This window comes from Grammomys surdaster, unplaced genomic scaffold (assembly GCF_004785775.1).
Source record: "Grammomys surdaster isolate TR1022 unplaced genomic scaffold, NIH_TR_1.0 125750, whole genome shotgun sequence".
Lineage (NCBI taxonomy): Eukaryota > Metazoa > Chordata > Mammalia > Rodentia > Muridae > Grammomys > Grammomys surdaster.
In genome coordinates this window covers 1,094,595-1,111,433 of record NW_021620582.1, presented here as the reverse complement: position 1 = coordinate 1,111,433, position 16,839 = coordinate 1,094,595, and the positions used below count along the sequence as shown (strand labels likewise).

At 41.1% G+C, this 16,839-nt stretch overlaps 2 protein-coding genes across 2 annotated transcripts; both read left to right on the top strand.

The window, feature by feature from the left end:
* Window positions 1–1,523: 1,523 nt before the first annotated feature.
* Window positions 1,524–2,547, top strand: LOC114639768 (olfactory receptor 10G2). Its single transcript, XM_028788539.1, has one exon. It carries the CDS (start codon window positions 1,575–1,577, stop codon window positions 2,529–2,531), a length of 957 nt encoding a protein of 318 aa, XP_028644372.1. The 5' UTR covers window positions 1,524–1,574; the 3' UTR covers window positions 2,532–2,547.
* Window positions 2,548–14,613: 12,066 nt separating this feature from the next.
* Window positions 14,614–15,582, top strand: LOC114639770 (olfactory receptor 10G2-like). Its single transcript, XM_028788541.1, has one exon. It carries the CDS (start codon window positions 14,626–14,628, stop codon window positions 15,580–15,582), a length of 957 nt encoding a protein of 318 aa, XP_028644374.1. The 5' UTR covers window positions 14,614–14,625.
* The last annotated feature ends 1,257 nt before the right edge of the window (window positions 15,583–16,839 follow it).

Below are 16,839 nucleotides of genomic sequence, written 5' to 3'. Positions count from 1 at the left end.
CTAAATGGTTAAACATGGCTATAATTTTGTTGCTTTCTAAAAATGCTCACAAAACGATAGATACTTTATGGTTAAATGGCAGATTAATGCATTTTAAACTCCAGGATAGGAAAAAATTTTTATTCAGCAAAAGCATTGAAATAACAAACCTTTCCTCTTTGACTCTTTGTTTTGTTCGGGAGGTTGTTATTGTTTGTTGTACTTGTTCTTGTTGTTATTTTTCCGGGAGGGAGCTTGGGAGTTTTGGGGATTTGGGGATTTTTTCGCTTGATTTGTTTTTTGGTTGGTTGGTTGGTTGGTTGGTTGGTTGGTTAGTTTGGGGAGGTTGGTTTTTTGTTTCTTTTAAGAGAGGAAAGATCTATTTGGTTCATAGCTCAGTCTATGTTTGCTTGGCCCTGTGTACCTGGAAGAATCTTTGTGATAGAAAGCTGTAGTGAAGACTTCTTGGTAAGCAAGAAGTAGATATGAACACATTCCTCTGGTTTCCTTGTCATCTAGTTGGTTCAGGTATTTGAATTTTTAATGTTCTTTAGAAAGGGTTGCTGGATGGCAAACAGAAACCTGTGTCCTTATGTGCACAAGCTTGCTAACAATCAGGTGTTGATCAATGCTTTTATAACAAACAATAAAAAGCTCCTTTCTAGTTCTGCATTTTACAAAATTTAATCTAAATCAATCAATAAAACTAAACAATATCCTGAAATACTAAGGAGCATGAGTGATCTCTGCACTTGGAATTTGTCATCATTAAACTAGATCCATATTATGTAATACCAAAGATTGACTTTGGGCTGAAAGAGGTAGAAGGGTCCAACAGGCGAGATTAAATTATTTCTAGCTTTTAATGCACTAGCAATTGAATGATGGAAAGATTGATGAGGAATTAGACAATATAAATAGAGTAAGATAGTTGTTGAAAAGGTATATGTCATCATCAAGAATCAGAAACGAATTCTGAAGGTAATGATCCCCTAAAAAAGGCTGAAGGGAAGAGTGAGTCGTACCCAGGAAAAAGCTAAGTGTAAAGCATGTCCAAGTGTTCCAAAGCACACTTCAGGAGAGCCTTCAGAGACTCGTGCATGGACCAAACACTGGGTGGAAACTGATATGATGGTGAAGAAGGGTCAGACATTACATATTTTTCATGGTGAGTATAACTGATTCTGAACTGCAGAGAGGTCAGTGAGGGGAAGCACATGTAATCTTAGGATATTAGTTCACTGCCCTGCATTCATTAAAGGCTCCCTTCATTAAAATCTTTCTGATTGAACTTTTCGGTCCATCCTATGGGTGACAGCTTCTTCTGTTCCTTGATCTGTGCAATACTGTCCCTTGTTGCCTCTTCCTGAGCAGGAGGTTCCATACATCCACCAAAACAGCCAGCTTCTGGGTTATTTTTTTCCACATAAACCTAAATAATTAATAAGTGACACCAACTCTTCTTTCAAAACACTTTTATACGAATATATTTCTCTCCTACTAACCACTGATCATCAAACAAAAGCATCATCTTACCTCCTCCCTCTCTGCATTCCCCTTGTCTAACTTCATGGTTCATCTTAACAGACTACAACATGAGAAGAAACAGAAACACATCACTGGACACTATTGTGACAGATTTCCTTCTCCTGGGCTTGGCTCACCCCCCAAATCTAAGAGCCTTCCTCTTCCTGGTATTCTTCCTCATTTACATCCTGACACAGCTGGGGAACCTGCTCATCCTGCTCACTGTGTGGGTTGACCCCAAGCTGCATGCCCGCCCCATGTACATTCTTCTGGGCGTGCTCTCTTTCCTGGACATGTGGCTCTCCTCAGTCATTGTTCCTCGACTTATTTTAAACTTCACTCCCGCCAGTAAGGCTATACCGTTTGGTGGTTGTGTAGCTCAACTATATTTTTTCCACTTCCTGGGCAGTACCCAGTGCTTCCTCTACACTTTGATGGCCTATGACAGATACCTGGCAATATGCCAGCCTCTTCGCTACCCTGTGCTCATGAATGGGAAGTTATGCACAATTCTAGTGGCTGGAGCTTGGTTGGCTGGCTCCATCCATGGATCTATTCAAGCCACTCTGACCTTCCAATTGCCCTACTGTGGCCCCAACCAAATAGATTATTTTATCTGTGACATTCCTGCAGTGCTGAGACTGGCCTGTGCTGATACAACAATCAATGAACTGGTGACCTTTGTGGACATTGGGGTAGTGGCTGCCAGTTGTTTCCTGCTGATTCTGCTCTCCTACGCCAACATAGTTCATGCCATCCTGAAGATACGCACTGCTGATGGAAGAAGACGTGCCTTCTCCACCTGTGGCTCCCATCTCACTGTGGTCACAGTCTACTATGTCCCCTGTATCTTCATCTACCTTCGAGCAGGATCCAAGAGTCCCTTCGATGGAGCCGTTGCTGTATTTTACACTGTTGTCACTCCATTACTGAATCCCCTCATCTACACCCTGAGGAACCAGGAAGTGAAGTCTGCCCTGAAGAGGCTAAGAGTAGGTAGAGGGAATGTGGGTGGAGATAAGTAGCCAGTGGCTCAGCGACCACACATGTCATCATAACTGTGGTGTTTTTGCTCCTCTTGGGACAAATGCTCAACAATGATAATGGTTTAAGCTAAACTGAGTTTAATGAAGATTGGAAGAAACTTCCTATCATAATCTTTTCATTACAGATAGATAATTTTAGAAATAAATGGGCACACGACTTTTACCATCTCTAACAACTTCTTGAGAGGAGAAAATACTTTATGGAAGACTGAGGCAAACATGAATCATCTGCATCTTAACAAGCACATCATTATACCAGAAGTTTTGAAAGGAAAATAAAATATAACAATGCTAACCACACTCCTGTTTTCCCTGTCTTCACACTTAATCTGGCCTGTCCAAGCTCTGTGGGATTTGCATGTCCGTGGCATCAATATTCCCAAGTAGTTGAACTTGAAAATCCTAAATAATTTCAATAGTTAATTATGGTTGTCAGCTTGAGACAAGGGACCTCTATTGAAGAGTTGGTTTTATCAGATTGGCCTGTTGACGTGTCTGTGGGATATTTTCTTGATTGCTAATTAGTAGATGAGGGCCTAGCCCACTGCAGGCAGTGCCACCCTTGAGCAAGTGGTCCTGGATGGCATAAGAACGGCAGCTGAGCAAGCCAGTACACAGCACTCCTCCAGAGTCTCTGCTTCAAGTCTTTGCCCCCACGTTCCTAGATGGTGAACTACAAGCTGTAAACCAAATAAATTATTTCCTCCTGTAAGTTGCATTTGCTTAGTCTCTTATCACAGCAATAGAAATCTAACAAGGATTATATGATTATCAATGGTTCCTTCCTGTTGCTTACTGCCCCCATGCTTATATACCAAACCGACTCCTAACTAGTCATGGCTCCCTTTACTCCTCATTTATATCATAATCAAATTTAATTTTCTTCCAAGTATGCTAGTGCAGGCCCATGATCCTGGCACTCAAAAGACTAAACAGTGGAGTCAGGAGTTCAAGGCCAGCCTAAGAAACATAGTAAATTTGAAGCCACAAACAGCAATCCACCTGCCTTGGCCTCTGCAGTGCTAGGATTACAAGCATAAGCCACCAGGCTCAATTGCTTTATTACAGACCATGTAACAATCTGTCATATATGACACTCGAGGTGTCATCTCTTTACTCCAAAGATACTGTGAGCCCCATGATAAATGAGTCATTCTTTCATTTGTACTTTTTCTCACCCCTAATAACTATCAATCAGATTCGATTTTTTTTCCCCAAGTAAAAACACTGCTGGCAAAGTGTCCTGAAATGTTTCTTTAAACATTAAGACATCAGGCTGAAGAGATGGTGCAGTGGTTAGGAGCACTGGCTGCTCTTCCAGAGGACCCCGGTTCAATTCCCAGCAGCCACATGGTGGCTCACAACTGTCTGTAACTCCTGTTCCAGGAGATCCAACACCCTCACACAGACATACATGCAGGCAAAACACCAATGCACATTAAAATAAATCATTATAAAAGTGTTTAAAATAAAAACAAAGTCACCATGCCCACTGGTGCAAGGGTGGCATGGGTGCTGTGGGGCTAACTTCTGCCTGCCCCACAGGAAGAAATTCAGCTAGTACTGTAAACCTGGCCTAAAGCCAGAAAGAGCATAGGCCCTGAAGAGAAGCTGACTACTTTTTTTTTGCTAAGTGGGTATGTTACCAAACTGACTTCTAAATATTTATGCTTATACCTATAGATTAGTGCTTGGTCAGAGAAGCTTCTATTTGCAGTGGGCAGCAGTTAATACAAAGATTCAAACCACTGAGAATAACTAACTGTTGAGTATTGGGTTCTGAACTAGACATCCATATCACCGTCACTACCCCATGCAAAGTTCAGGGTACATGGAAGAAGAGATGAAAAATGAAAGAGCTAGAAAATGGAAGAGAGTACCCTGAAACTCTGTCTTCTGGATGGGACAGAACCATTGTATCCACAGACTCAGCTGGGAGAGAGATCATGAGGCTCCACCCCTGTCTGGATAGTTATTGGCAGTTTATGGCTGCTGGAGGGAAGGACAGCCATTTTTCTTTGATGGTGTAACCATTGGTAAGTCGTGAATAATCTCTCACTCAGGCTCAAGCAAGCAGCCCTTATTAAACTCAGAAAGTAGGAGGGAGTCGGGAGATAGAAATGTGTAATGTGGATGAATAATATCAAAATACAATATATACATGAATGGAATTTTCAAAGAGTACATTTTTAAAATAAAAAATAGAGATAAAGTTAAGATAGAATCAGTTATTCCTGTTATCTGTCTTACTTTCACTTGGAAAAACTAGAGATCAAAGAAACTAGAGGAAGAAGATCCAAGTATCTGTGCTCTAAACACACAGTCAACAACTTAACATTTATCACAGGTGTGCCCAGCCATTGGGTTTTAATGGATTCCAGATGTAGTCAAGTTGACAAGCAAGAATAGCCAGCATAGATAATAAATTTTGGATGAAAGAGAAAAGAGAAAGACATCATCATGGTTTGAACTTCAATTTAGAGAAAGAATAGAATAAAATTCCTGAAATATATAGAGAGGAAAACCTCTAAGTGAGTCCACTAGAAGACTGTTTTGCTTACTTGAGTTGAGGCGCTCTAGCAGTGGTGTAGTGACTGCGGAAGCTTCATGGCCAGCCGCAGCATCAGGTAAGGAGACAGAGGCGGGACTTTAGATTTCCCAGGTAAGGGAACCACAGGAAGAAGAAAGACTTAGAATCACCATGACCAGGAAACAGGAGATGGGGCTTGAGAGCTACAGGAGAAAAAGCATACAGCCATATAAAGTAAAAGCCAGGGAAGAGTGGTCCCAGGGGTCCCTCCCCCCGTTTGGGTCTAGGGTAGCAAAGATGGAATATAGATCTCAGTAAGTAATAACTCAGGAACATCAGAGGGAAGGCATTGGCATGTAGAAGGTTGAGATTGGCCCAACCATTGAGCTGCTTAGGGCATATTAAAATAAGGCTCTGTGTGTGTGTGTGTGTGTGTGTGTGTGTGTGTGTGTGTGTGTGTGTAATTTGAGAATCCACAACATTGGGGTGGTAGAGAAAAGCTTGAGAAGCCACCAGCAAGGAATTCAAAGTGGCTTAACTTACTACCATTACATATAACCAACCTTTATCCATCAACAGATGAATGCGTGAAGAAAATATAGTACATCCACACAGTGGAATTTTCTGTGGCAGTAAGGAAAAATGAAATCATGACTTTACAGGAATGGGAGTGCAAATATGCACAGCACTATTCACACTAGCCAAGGTGTTGAATTAGTCAAAATGTGCAACCCCAGAATGGATAGAGAAGTTAGGCATGGGGGATGGAGATGCGGCTCAGTTGGTAGAGTGCTTGTCTAGTATGAAGGAGGCTTTGACCCCCAGCATGGTATAAACTGTATATTGTGTTAGGCACCTCTAATACCATTGCTCCCAACATGGAGCCAGGAGGATCAGTTCCAGCACATCTTCAGCTACAGGAGAAGTTTAAGGCTGTCAGCTACGCCAGCATACCTGACTCAGTTCTTTGGATCAGCGGAGGGCTGAGGGCGAAAGAAAGAAAGACAAAGAGTCATCTGATAAAGACCAAATATTATATTTTTAACTATATAGCTCCCTTTTATACTCCCCACAAAACAGGAACACAAACAAGAACAGGAATAAAAACAAGAACAAAGAACAAAACAGGAACAAGGAGATACACTCGACAGCCTACCACCCAAGCTTTGATTTCTCCTTAAACAGTCTTCTCGGAGAAATACATAGAGACAAGAGAATGGACATAACAACACAGGTACAAAAGATGGTGACTCACAAAGGCCATCCCTAAGACGCATAGGATAAGAAAGAGAAAGGGCAGAAGGGCTCTTGAGAGATGACTCAGCAGTTAAGAGTTCCTGTTGCTGTTGAAGAGGACCCAGGTTCGACTTTCAGCACCCACAGGGTAGTTCACAACTATCCATAACTCCAGTTACAGATCTGATACACTCTTCATAGCTTCAGGCACACACATGGCACATGTGCATATATGCAGGCAAACACTAACATATAATATAAAATAAAATGAGTAAATTTCATATTTTTTTTAAAAGAAAGGAAAGAAAAGGGGCTAGCGTGATGGCTCAGCAGTTAAGAGCACTGACTGTTCTTCCAGAGGTCCTGAGTTCAATTCCCAGCAACCACATGGTGGCTCACAACTATCTATAATGGAATCTGATGCCCTCTTCTGGTGTTTCTGAAAACAGCAACAGTGTTTACATAAAATAAATAAATAAATCTTTAAAAAAAAAAAAGGAAAGGAAAGGAAAGGAAGGAAGGAAAGGAGGCAGAGAGATGGCTCAGAGGTTAAGAGCACTTTGTGTACTCTTGAAGAAGACCCAGGTTTGGTTCCCAGAACCCAGCAGCTCACAACCATAAACTGTATATTGTGTTAGGCACCTCTAATACCGTCCCTCCCAACATGGAGGCAGAAGGACCAGTTCAAGCACATCTTCATCATAATGTAACTAGCTCCAGGGAATCCAGTGCCCTCTTCTGGCCTCCATGAGCACCAAGCACTCACACAGCACACATAGAAATATGCAGGCAAAATACTCATATATTAAAACAATAAGACAGAGGGATCATGGGAAGAGGACAGAGAAAGGAAACAACAAGGGAAAGGAATGGGAAGAAGAGATCAGCAAGGAAAGGAGAGGCAGGAAGGAGAAAGGTTGATATACAATGTAGTATTATCAGCCACTCAGAAGAATGAGAGTGTGTTACTTGCTGCAATGTGGATAAAAGTAGAAGAACCTTTATTAAGTCAAATAAACTATACATAAAAAGATGTGTCCCTTGTGTTTACTCATGGATGAAAGCTAAAAACATTGACTATACAAAAGCACAACAGTAATTGCTAGAGTCTGGGAAGAAGAAGAGAGATACACTTAGCAGGACCCAATACAGTAGATTGGCAACCAAACAAAGCTGCTTTATTTTAATAAAGAATTGGAAGAAAAGGTTTAGAAGTTCCCAGGAAAAACTGTGCTGGAGTTTCAGAGAGGAACGCCCTGCTCTGACCACTACGCACTGTATGCATATATGGTACTATCACACTATGCCATATGTAAATTATAAAATATGTAAAATTATGCATCAGTTCAAAAAAGACAGGGCCTGGACAGATGGCTCAGCCAATAAGAGTACCTACTGCTCTTCCAGAGGACCAGAATTCAGTTCCTATCACCCATATCAGGCAACTCACCACCACCTGTAAGTCCATCTCTACGACATCCAGTACCTTTGGCCTTTGAGGTCACCACTCATTTGCACACGCCCCTACATACAGACAAATACATGCATACACATAATTCAAAATATAAAAAATCATTTTTATTACTTTTATTCTTTTACAGTCCAGTCACTACCTCCCTTCCGGTCTGCCCTCCCACAATTCCTCATCCCATTCCTCCTCCCCCTACCTCATTTCCAAGAGGATGTCTGTTGTTTTATTTGGGATTTTGTTCTCAGTATTTACAGAAATGGGAAGGTGAGGAAGATACTCAATTATTGGAAATTTATGAAGATGTCAATACGCTTCCAAGTAACAACAAGGAAGGGGATCACAGAAATTGTAGCTCATCCAAATTGGTTGTATTGCTCTTTACAGTTCACTTTCTAAATGTGTAGAAATTATTCTTGCTTTCTGCCAAAACAAAGAGTAATGAGGGCCTGGGAGACATAGTTCTCACCTGGGAAGTGTTTGAGGTGGAACTCCCAAGAGGCAGAGGGCTTGCTTTGGTTTGGTTTTATTTTGTTTTGTTTTCAAATCTCTTGATGGTATTTTTCAATAACTAACCACATTTAGGATAGAGAGAGAAGCCGCACTCTACAAAGAGCCTTCAAGAACAGGTCTCACAAGTCTTAAGCCCAGCCATTGTCTGCCTGGAAGGTTTTAATTGCCTTCCAAAGCAAAGAGCTAGCTGGGAGGACACTCTGAGGGCACTTTCCTCGAGGCCATCCATCCTGGAGAAGAGGGGACCCCCTCCAAGATCACACTGCTGCAGACTGCTGTGTCCTTAAGAGTTTGAGGAAAAGGTGTTCCTAGCGCCGGAACAATTCACACTAGTACCAAATTCACTCCAGGACTTAGAGGGGTTTTTTGTAGCAATTTGATCAAAAACAATATTTACTTTTTAAAAAACCTTCCTCCTCAGTCCACCCAAAGTCAAAACATTAGGCATATTAATTTACATTAACTTTTTCTACTTATTGTTTATCTCTTTAGAGGATGATAAAGTAACAGATGAGTCCTGGTTCAGCTTCGCCATGCAAGCACAGTAAGAGGTAAGGCCCTTAACCCTCTCTTTCCTAATGAGGCACATTCAGCCAGAATGTCTTCTTTCAGGAGCCCTTCCTTGAGAATATTCTTTTTCTTTTAACTTAGAAAGCAAGGACACTGGTACAATAATCAGACGGGAATAATGTGGCTTCTGTCACCCCACTCTGAGCATGCTCACTTGAGTGTGCCTCTTCTGCCTCTCAGCTCAAGCTGTTAATGGCCTGAAAGGGCTAACATCTGAATGTGGCTCTAAAAGCAGACCGAGCCAGATCATTCTTCATCCCACAGCCTTAAGCAATTAATCTGTTCATACAAAAGTGTCCTATGCAAAATCAACCTCAGTGTAGACATGCCCAAAAACAAAACAAAACAAACAAACAAACCAAAAAAAAAGAAAAAAACCGGCCTCCCGCCCTTCATCAATTTAGTGCTGTAAAAGGCAGGAAGCATTCATTACCGTACACAGGCCTCAGTGGAACTCAGCCTCCCAGCGGAGAGTCGGAGAGTCGCAGCAAACGGTCCAGCCTATGGTTAAGAGAAGAGGGTCCTGCTCCTCTCATGTGGTTTTTCCTTACTGCGCTCATTCATTACAGTGCCGGGGCCTCTTCCTTAAACTACCATGCCACACCCCTGAACCACATTGTTTTAAATGTTGATTATATCGGAGATGATGCCATCTTCCTACTTGCATTAATTGTATGCTTTTAATATTAAATGACAGCTATTATACAAGATGACAATAAACAATTATTTAAAACAAGAAATTTTAGAATATATATTTAAGACAAAATATTTAAATTTTTTTATTTATTCTTCTCTCATGTATTACATTCTGACTGCAGTTGTCCCTCCCTCCTCCCTCCGAGTCCCCACAACTCCTCCACTTATCCCAGTTCCATTTCTCCTCCATTTCTTTTTAGAAAAGAGCAGGCCTCCCAGGAATATCAACCAAATATGACATATCAAATTGCAATAAGACTTGGCACCTCCCTTTGTATTAAGGCTGGACAAGACACATACTTATATACTTCATTTTATATGCTTTATTCCATCTAGAATATACTAGTTTTATTATTTTATTTGTGTGTGTGCTGTGTATGTTCATGTGGGTGTGTATATGTTGAAACTAGAGGCCAATGCTGAGTGTCCTTTTCAATTGTCTTCCATGAATTTTTTAATTTATTCTTTCATTGTATGTATGTGTGTGTTTTGCATGCATGTGTGTCTCTGTACCACATGAGTGCCTGGTACCCATGAAGGCCAGAAAGGACATTGGGTACTCCAGAATTAAAATTACAGATTCTGGTTAGCCAATATATGGGTGCCAAGAATTGAATCTGGGTCCTCTGATAGAACAGCCAGTGTTCTTAACTAGTGAGCCACCTCTCCCCTCACCACATTAGATTTTTGAGACAGAGTCTCTCATTGAACCTGAGCTTATCAATTGACTCTACAGGCTGATCAATGAACTCTGAGGATCTTTTTCACCTCCACCCTACCCTCACCTCACCCAGTACAAATGTTACAAAATGAAGTTATAAATGTGTGCCATCTTGTCCAGCTTTTAGGTGCATGCTGGTAATCCAAGCACAAGTTCTTATGCTTGTACAGAAGGCACTTGACCAACTAAACAATTTACTTCTTCCCCAATATTTAAATATTTTAAGTGATGAATCTAAGATTGCTTTTACACCTCAGTTTCCATAGGTTAACATTCAATTACTCTTGTTTTGCACTTTTCCCCTAGGTTGGCTCCCTTTTGTCTGTTAAAAATATTTGAGACTCCATCCATGTCTAAAATTGATCTCTCATAACGGTGCATCCTGCACCATGCTTTCTACCAGTAGAATGCAGCCACTTCCAGGAACTATCTTCCCCTTACCTCCTTGGTCAAATTTCCGGGACCCAAGTAGCACATACCCAACTCAAATCCACCATTTTGTGCTATCTCTACCCAGAAAAGGATCCTGTCCCTTGGGCCCACCCACAATAAGCACCTTCCATCTCCCTCCCAACTATCTGAGTTCCTCAGGCCAAGACAAGAAGGGAACAGGTGGAGGGGTCACCAGAGTTTCCTGTCTCAGGCTGAAGAAACACATGTTTTATTCCATGCAAGGATTCCTAACACATATTTAAGCTCATTGTCTATGATATTTAAGCAATTGTCTTCTTCATTGTTCATAATTGTTGTATGACCAAGTTTTCACAAAACTTTTAGAAACTTCATTTCCTGAGGTGGCATATGCTAAAACTGCACCATCTCTTTCTCTTTCAGCCAAGCGAAGACCCAGTCATCCTTCCAAAGGAAATTAAAGCACCCTCTCCTAAAAACAAGGTGAGAGGAATCTAACTTAACCTCTTTGTGGCCAGTCTCTAAAATTAGGACTACTATGAGTCCTATAAAGTAGGATATATTCAGCATTATTAATTACTAAATGTTATTATATACGCTAATCCTTTTTCAATAGCAGTATTATGGATAAAATGTGTTTGAGATTTGTGTTTATAAAGAAGGATGTTCTAATGATATCTCTATGAATCCACCTGTTAATGCTAGGATCTCTATATAATTAAAATTTTTGTTTGTTCATTTGTTTGGTTTTGGTTTTGGTTTAGACAGGTACTCTGAATTGTGTAGCTCTGAGTGTCCTAAAACTTATTATATATACCAGGCTGCCTTTGAACTCCCAGAGATCCATCTGCCTCTGCCTCCCAAGTGCTGGCATTTAAGGCATGAGCCATCACTGCTGGCTTCTGGTTAACTTTTATTAGTTTAGTCTAGAATTTGGTGGTTATTCCGGATTGTGTTCACTTCAACAATGTGTGTATGTGAACTGTTATCTCTGCAGGAAAGGATGTTGTGTGAGGTAATGGGCATATTAATTTGCTGGAGTACAGTGACCATCGTGCCTCATAAAAGCATATTGTATTCCTGAAATATATACAGTAAAAGTCAGTTTAGCTAGGTGTGGCGATCCATGCCTGTAATCACAGCACTTGGGAGACTAAGGCAAGATGATCACAAGATGATGAGTCTGGGCTACATAATGAGACTCAAAGAACCAAAAATTACTTAAAACACCATCATGGAAAAAAAAAAAAACTTTGTGAGAAAAGAAAACCTTCATTAATAAGATGTGGCACACACTGTAAATAACTCAAAAAACATTTTTGTTAGTTAGTTAGTTAGTTAGTTAGTTAGTTAGTTAGTTAGTTAAGCAGTAATAGGACACAGTGGAATATTTCTGCAGATCCAGGTGGAGGTTGTGGCACATGGCTTTGATCCCAGAACTTGGGAGGCAGAGGCAGATGGATCTCTGAGTTCAAGACCAGCCCCAGTTTACATAGTGAGTACAGAGATAGCCAAAGCTATATAGTAAGATCCTGTCTCAAAAATAAAAAAATAAAAATAAAAATTTTAAAAAGGCTATTGCCATTTCCAGTTGCTTTCTGTTTCCTGCTTGCAGTCTAAGATGTAAGCTCTCAGCTTGCCGCCTGCTGCCATGCTCCCATGCTGTGATGGGCTGGACTCTAACCCTCTGGAACTGTGTAAGCCCAGACAAACCCTTCCTTCTATAAATTGCCTTGGTCACAGTGTTTTATCACATAGGAAGAGAAACTAGTACATGTCTGAAGCATGATGAATTATAATTAAATGATAAGCCAATAAAACTTTTCTTTTTTTGAAAGAGGTGTTCACTATGTAGTCCTGGAACTCATAATGTAGACCAGGCTGGCCTAGACCCACAGAGATCTGCCTGCCTCTGTTTCCCACATGCTAGGATTAAAAATGTGTGCCACCATGCCTAGCAAACCCTTCTTTTCCAAAATTGCTGTTGCCAGGGTATTTTATTCACAGCAACAGAAAATGTAAGTAATACAGGTATTAAAGGTCAGATCCTATAATGATCCACATAATTCAAACCAATGGACTCCTTGGGTCATTTAATAAATGAATACAATATTCCTGAGCAAACAGGAAGCTTGGGCTCTTTTTGTATTAAACATGGATTCACATTGCTTGAAGTACTTCTCCTACAGTCCAGTCTGCAGCACAAAGTATGAGAAGTGTCATATACTGTGTATATTTCAAGTATACATACAATATGATTTTATGATGCACAATGGTCACTGTACTCACAGCATCAACAGAAGAGGCAATAGTCACATACCTGGCCAAACGACCAACAGATATTTCCCAATTACCTTCCAGTTGCCAAACAATAGGGCAGTTGCTACAGATATATCAAAAAACAAAATAGATTTGGTCCTTGCTCTGAAGTCGATTACAGATACAATAGAAGAAAAGAGTAAACAAATGTTTACAAATGTTAGCAGATGATATCTTTAAATTGTACTGCAATCACCTTTCATAATAGGAGTTCTTATCCCTTCAAAGACTGGGGGAACTCTTGCCAAGGAGGTGGCAGCCAAAGTGAATGTTGAGGAAAAAGAAGTATTACAATGGATCCATGTATTCAAGGGTCCAAAAGCATGATGCCCTAAGAACCCTGAAGAAACTTAGAAATACCCAGGACCATGTCACAAAGTCCTGGTAGAGTCCTCATAGAAAGAGACATTGTCTTAGGGTTATTATTGCTTCAGTGAAACACCATGACCAAAAAGCAAGTTGGGGAGGAAAGGGTTTATCTGGCTTACACTTCCACATCACCATTCATCACTGAAGGAAGTCAAGACAGGAACTAAAACAGGGCAGGAACCTGGAGGCAGGAGCTGATGCAGAGACCGTGGAGGGGTGCTGCTTACTAGCTTGTTCATTATGACTTGCTCAACCTGCTTTCTTATAAAACCCAGAGCCACAAGCCCATATAGATGACACCACCCACAATGGGCTGGGTCTATAATTGGTTTAGAAAATGTCCTATAGGCTTGCCTACAGCCATATCTTATGGAGACATTTCACAGTTGAGGCTTCCTCCTCTCTGGTGACTCTAGCTTATGTCAAGTTGACATAAAACTATCCAGTACAGACATTGTGAAGCAATTAATTTGAAATGAATAAAACAGATGGAAATTGTGGATCAATTGTTTCACATTTCTCCAAACCACTGAAATTCATTTCTCCGTGGTTCCTCATTGTATGGTAGTATATGATTATTTATGCATTCTTCTGTTACATAGTTTCCAATAATTCTGTGTAGCGTTTGCCAGCAATGTCAAGACATCTGAAAACTAGCAGGCCCTGGAGTGTTGTCTTGCCAAACAACTCAGATGACTGATGCTATGCTGGTTAATTTTAACTATCAATTTGACATAATCTCAAAAACATAAAAGAGGATTTCACTTGAGTGGTTGTCTATATCAGGTTGGCCTGGGCGTATCTGGAAGAGATTTTCTTGATAGCTAATTGTACAGAAATACCCAGCCTACTGGGAGAGACATCATTCCTACAAGTCATAAACTGTATAAAAATAAAAGAAGCTAGCAAGCAAGCAAACCCTCAACATGGGTGCTTTTGTTTCTCTGCACTAGACAGAGGATGTGCCCAGCTACTTCCTACCTTGACTTTCTCCATGTGATTGACTGTAACCTGGGATCATAAAGAGAAAGAAACCTTTCCTCCCCTAAGTACTTGTTCTCACATAATTTGACACAGCAACAGAAATTAAATTAGGCAGATGGCAAATGCTTTCCTTCAAATTATAAAAGTTCTCTGTTTAACACCTAAGCTTCCATTCCCAGACATAAACATTGCCTTACCTCTTCTCTCTATGTATTCCTCTTATCTGACTTCATGGTTCATCTTAACAGACTACGACATGAGAAGAAACAGAAACACATCACTGGACACTATTGTGACAGATTTCCTTCTCCTGGGCTTGGCTCACCCCCCAAATCTAAGAACCTTCCTCTTCCTGGTATTCTTCCTCATTTACATCCTGACACAGCTGGGGAACCTGCTCATCCTGCTCACTGTGTGGGCTGACCCCAAGCTGCATGCCCGCCCCATGTACATTCTTCTGGGCGTGCTCTCTTTCCTGGACATGTGGCTCTCCTCAGTCATTGTTCCTCGAATTGTTTTAAACTTCACTCCTGCCAGTAAGGCTATACCATTTGGTGGCTGTGTAGCTCAACTATATTTTTTCCATTTCCTGGGCAGCACCCAGTGCTTCCTCTACACTTTGATGGCCTATGACAGATACCTGGCAATATGCCAGCCTCTTCGCTACCCTGTGCTCATGAACGGGAAGTTATGCACAATCCTAGTGGCTGGAGCTTGGGTGGCTGGCTCCATCCATGGTTCTATTCAAGCCACTCTGACCTTCCGATTGCCCTACTGTGGGCCCAAGGAAGTGGATTACTTCTTCTGTGACATTCCTGCAGTGCTGAGACTGGCCTGTGCTGATACAACAATCAATGAACTGGTGACCTTTGTGGACATTGGGGTAGTGGCTGCCAGTTGTTTCCTGCTGATTCTGCTCTCCTATGCCAACATAGTTCATGCCATCCTGAAGATACGCACTGCTGATGGAAGAAGACGTGCCTTCTCCACCTGTGGCTCCCATCTCACTGTGGTCACAGTCTACTATGTCCCCTGTATCTTCATCTACCTTCGAGCAGGATCCAAGAGTCCCTTCGATGGAGCCGTTGCTGTATTTTACACTGTTGTCACTCCATTACTGAATCCCCTCATCTATACCCTGCGGAACCAGGAAGTGAAGTCTGCCCTGAAGAGGCTAAGAGTAGGTAGAGGGAATGTGGATGGAGATAAGTAGCCAAGGATTCAGGGACCACACGTGTCATCCTCACTGCTGTGTTTTTAGTTACTATTCATGTGACAAATGTTTAATACACAGATAATATTTTAAGATGAATCGAATACTGTAATGAACATTTTGGTTTCTTTTTAAAAACAGAGAAATATGGGAATGTGTTTTCATTTTAATCCCAGATGTGGGATATGGGGCTGCTTCAGATTGTCCACAGCCGCTGACTATGATTTGCTTCATGCTCTACCAGGAGCATGATCTTGCCAGTGGCAGATAGTTTCTGTGAGTGTCTGACATTTGGAATCCTGGGAACTTCCAGAGGATATATATAAACACTAGGACCCTGAGAGTTGAGTAGCTGTAGGTTGGTTAGCTGGTTGGTGGTTGGATGCTGTTGGTTGCAGTTGGTTGAGGTTTATCAAGTAGTTGTGTTTGAAGAAAAGAAGAAATTAGATATCCTGACAGCAAAGATCAAACTTGTCCCCAAGGAACCTCACTCCTCTAATAAGCAGGAAGTAATCTAACACTATCCCTGCTCTCTTTCCCTTCTATCCTCTTTTCTCCCCTACCTAGTGATACGGATTTAAAAGTGTGGAAGAAAGGGGGTGCAGAAAGGTGAAAGAAAGAAGAACCCGAAAAGTAGCCAAAAGTCCACTACTGAATACAATTCCACTAATATAAATGCTTCTGATGCTCTACAAAATCTCAATAATTTGCCCAGTTATTACACATGTTTCTGACATGTTCCTCAGAAAGACATATTTTACACAAATGTTGATGGTAAAGAGTGAATATCTAAACAGGTTTGAGGAAAACAACATAATAGGACTCCATTTCCTGCTGTCTACAATCTAACTCCTCAAGCTCTCAGAATTCAGGGTCACTTGTACAAGTCAAGGCAGATGTGTCCTCTCTGGCATTCACTTGACATCCCTTTAGAGCCTTTGTGTATCCACCCACTGTCTTCCTCTTCTCCAGGTAGTAATTCTCCGAGTTTGGTCCACTCTACCCCAGGAACGTCCCTCGGGCTCCTTGTCATTACATTCTTCACCACAGCACTACCAGAAGTTTTTGTCTGAAAGTGAAAACTAAATATTTCATCTTTCTTCTTCTGAATATTCACTGGCTTTCTACTGATTAAGACAAAGGTGTACTTTTAGCAAAGAATACTAAGTCCTTCACATCCAATTACAACATTTTTCACCTCTCAAATTATCTCTACCTCTTCATCTTTCTCATCTCCATTAATTTATCTGCCACCCC

What these genes read in the sequence shown, in the direction of transcription:
- LOC114639768 (XM_028788539.1), top strand. Translation starts at nt 1,575, where the DNA reads ATGAGAAGAAACAGAAACACATCACTGGACACTATTGTGACAGATTTC.
- LOC114639770 (XM_028788541.1), top strand. Translation starts at nt 14,626, where the DNA reads ATGAGAAGAAACAGAAACACATCACTGGACACTATTGTGACAGATTTC.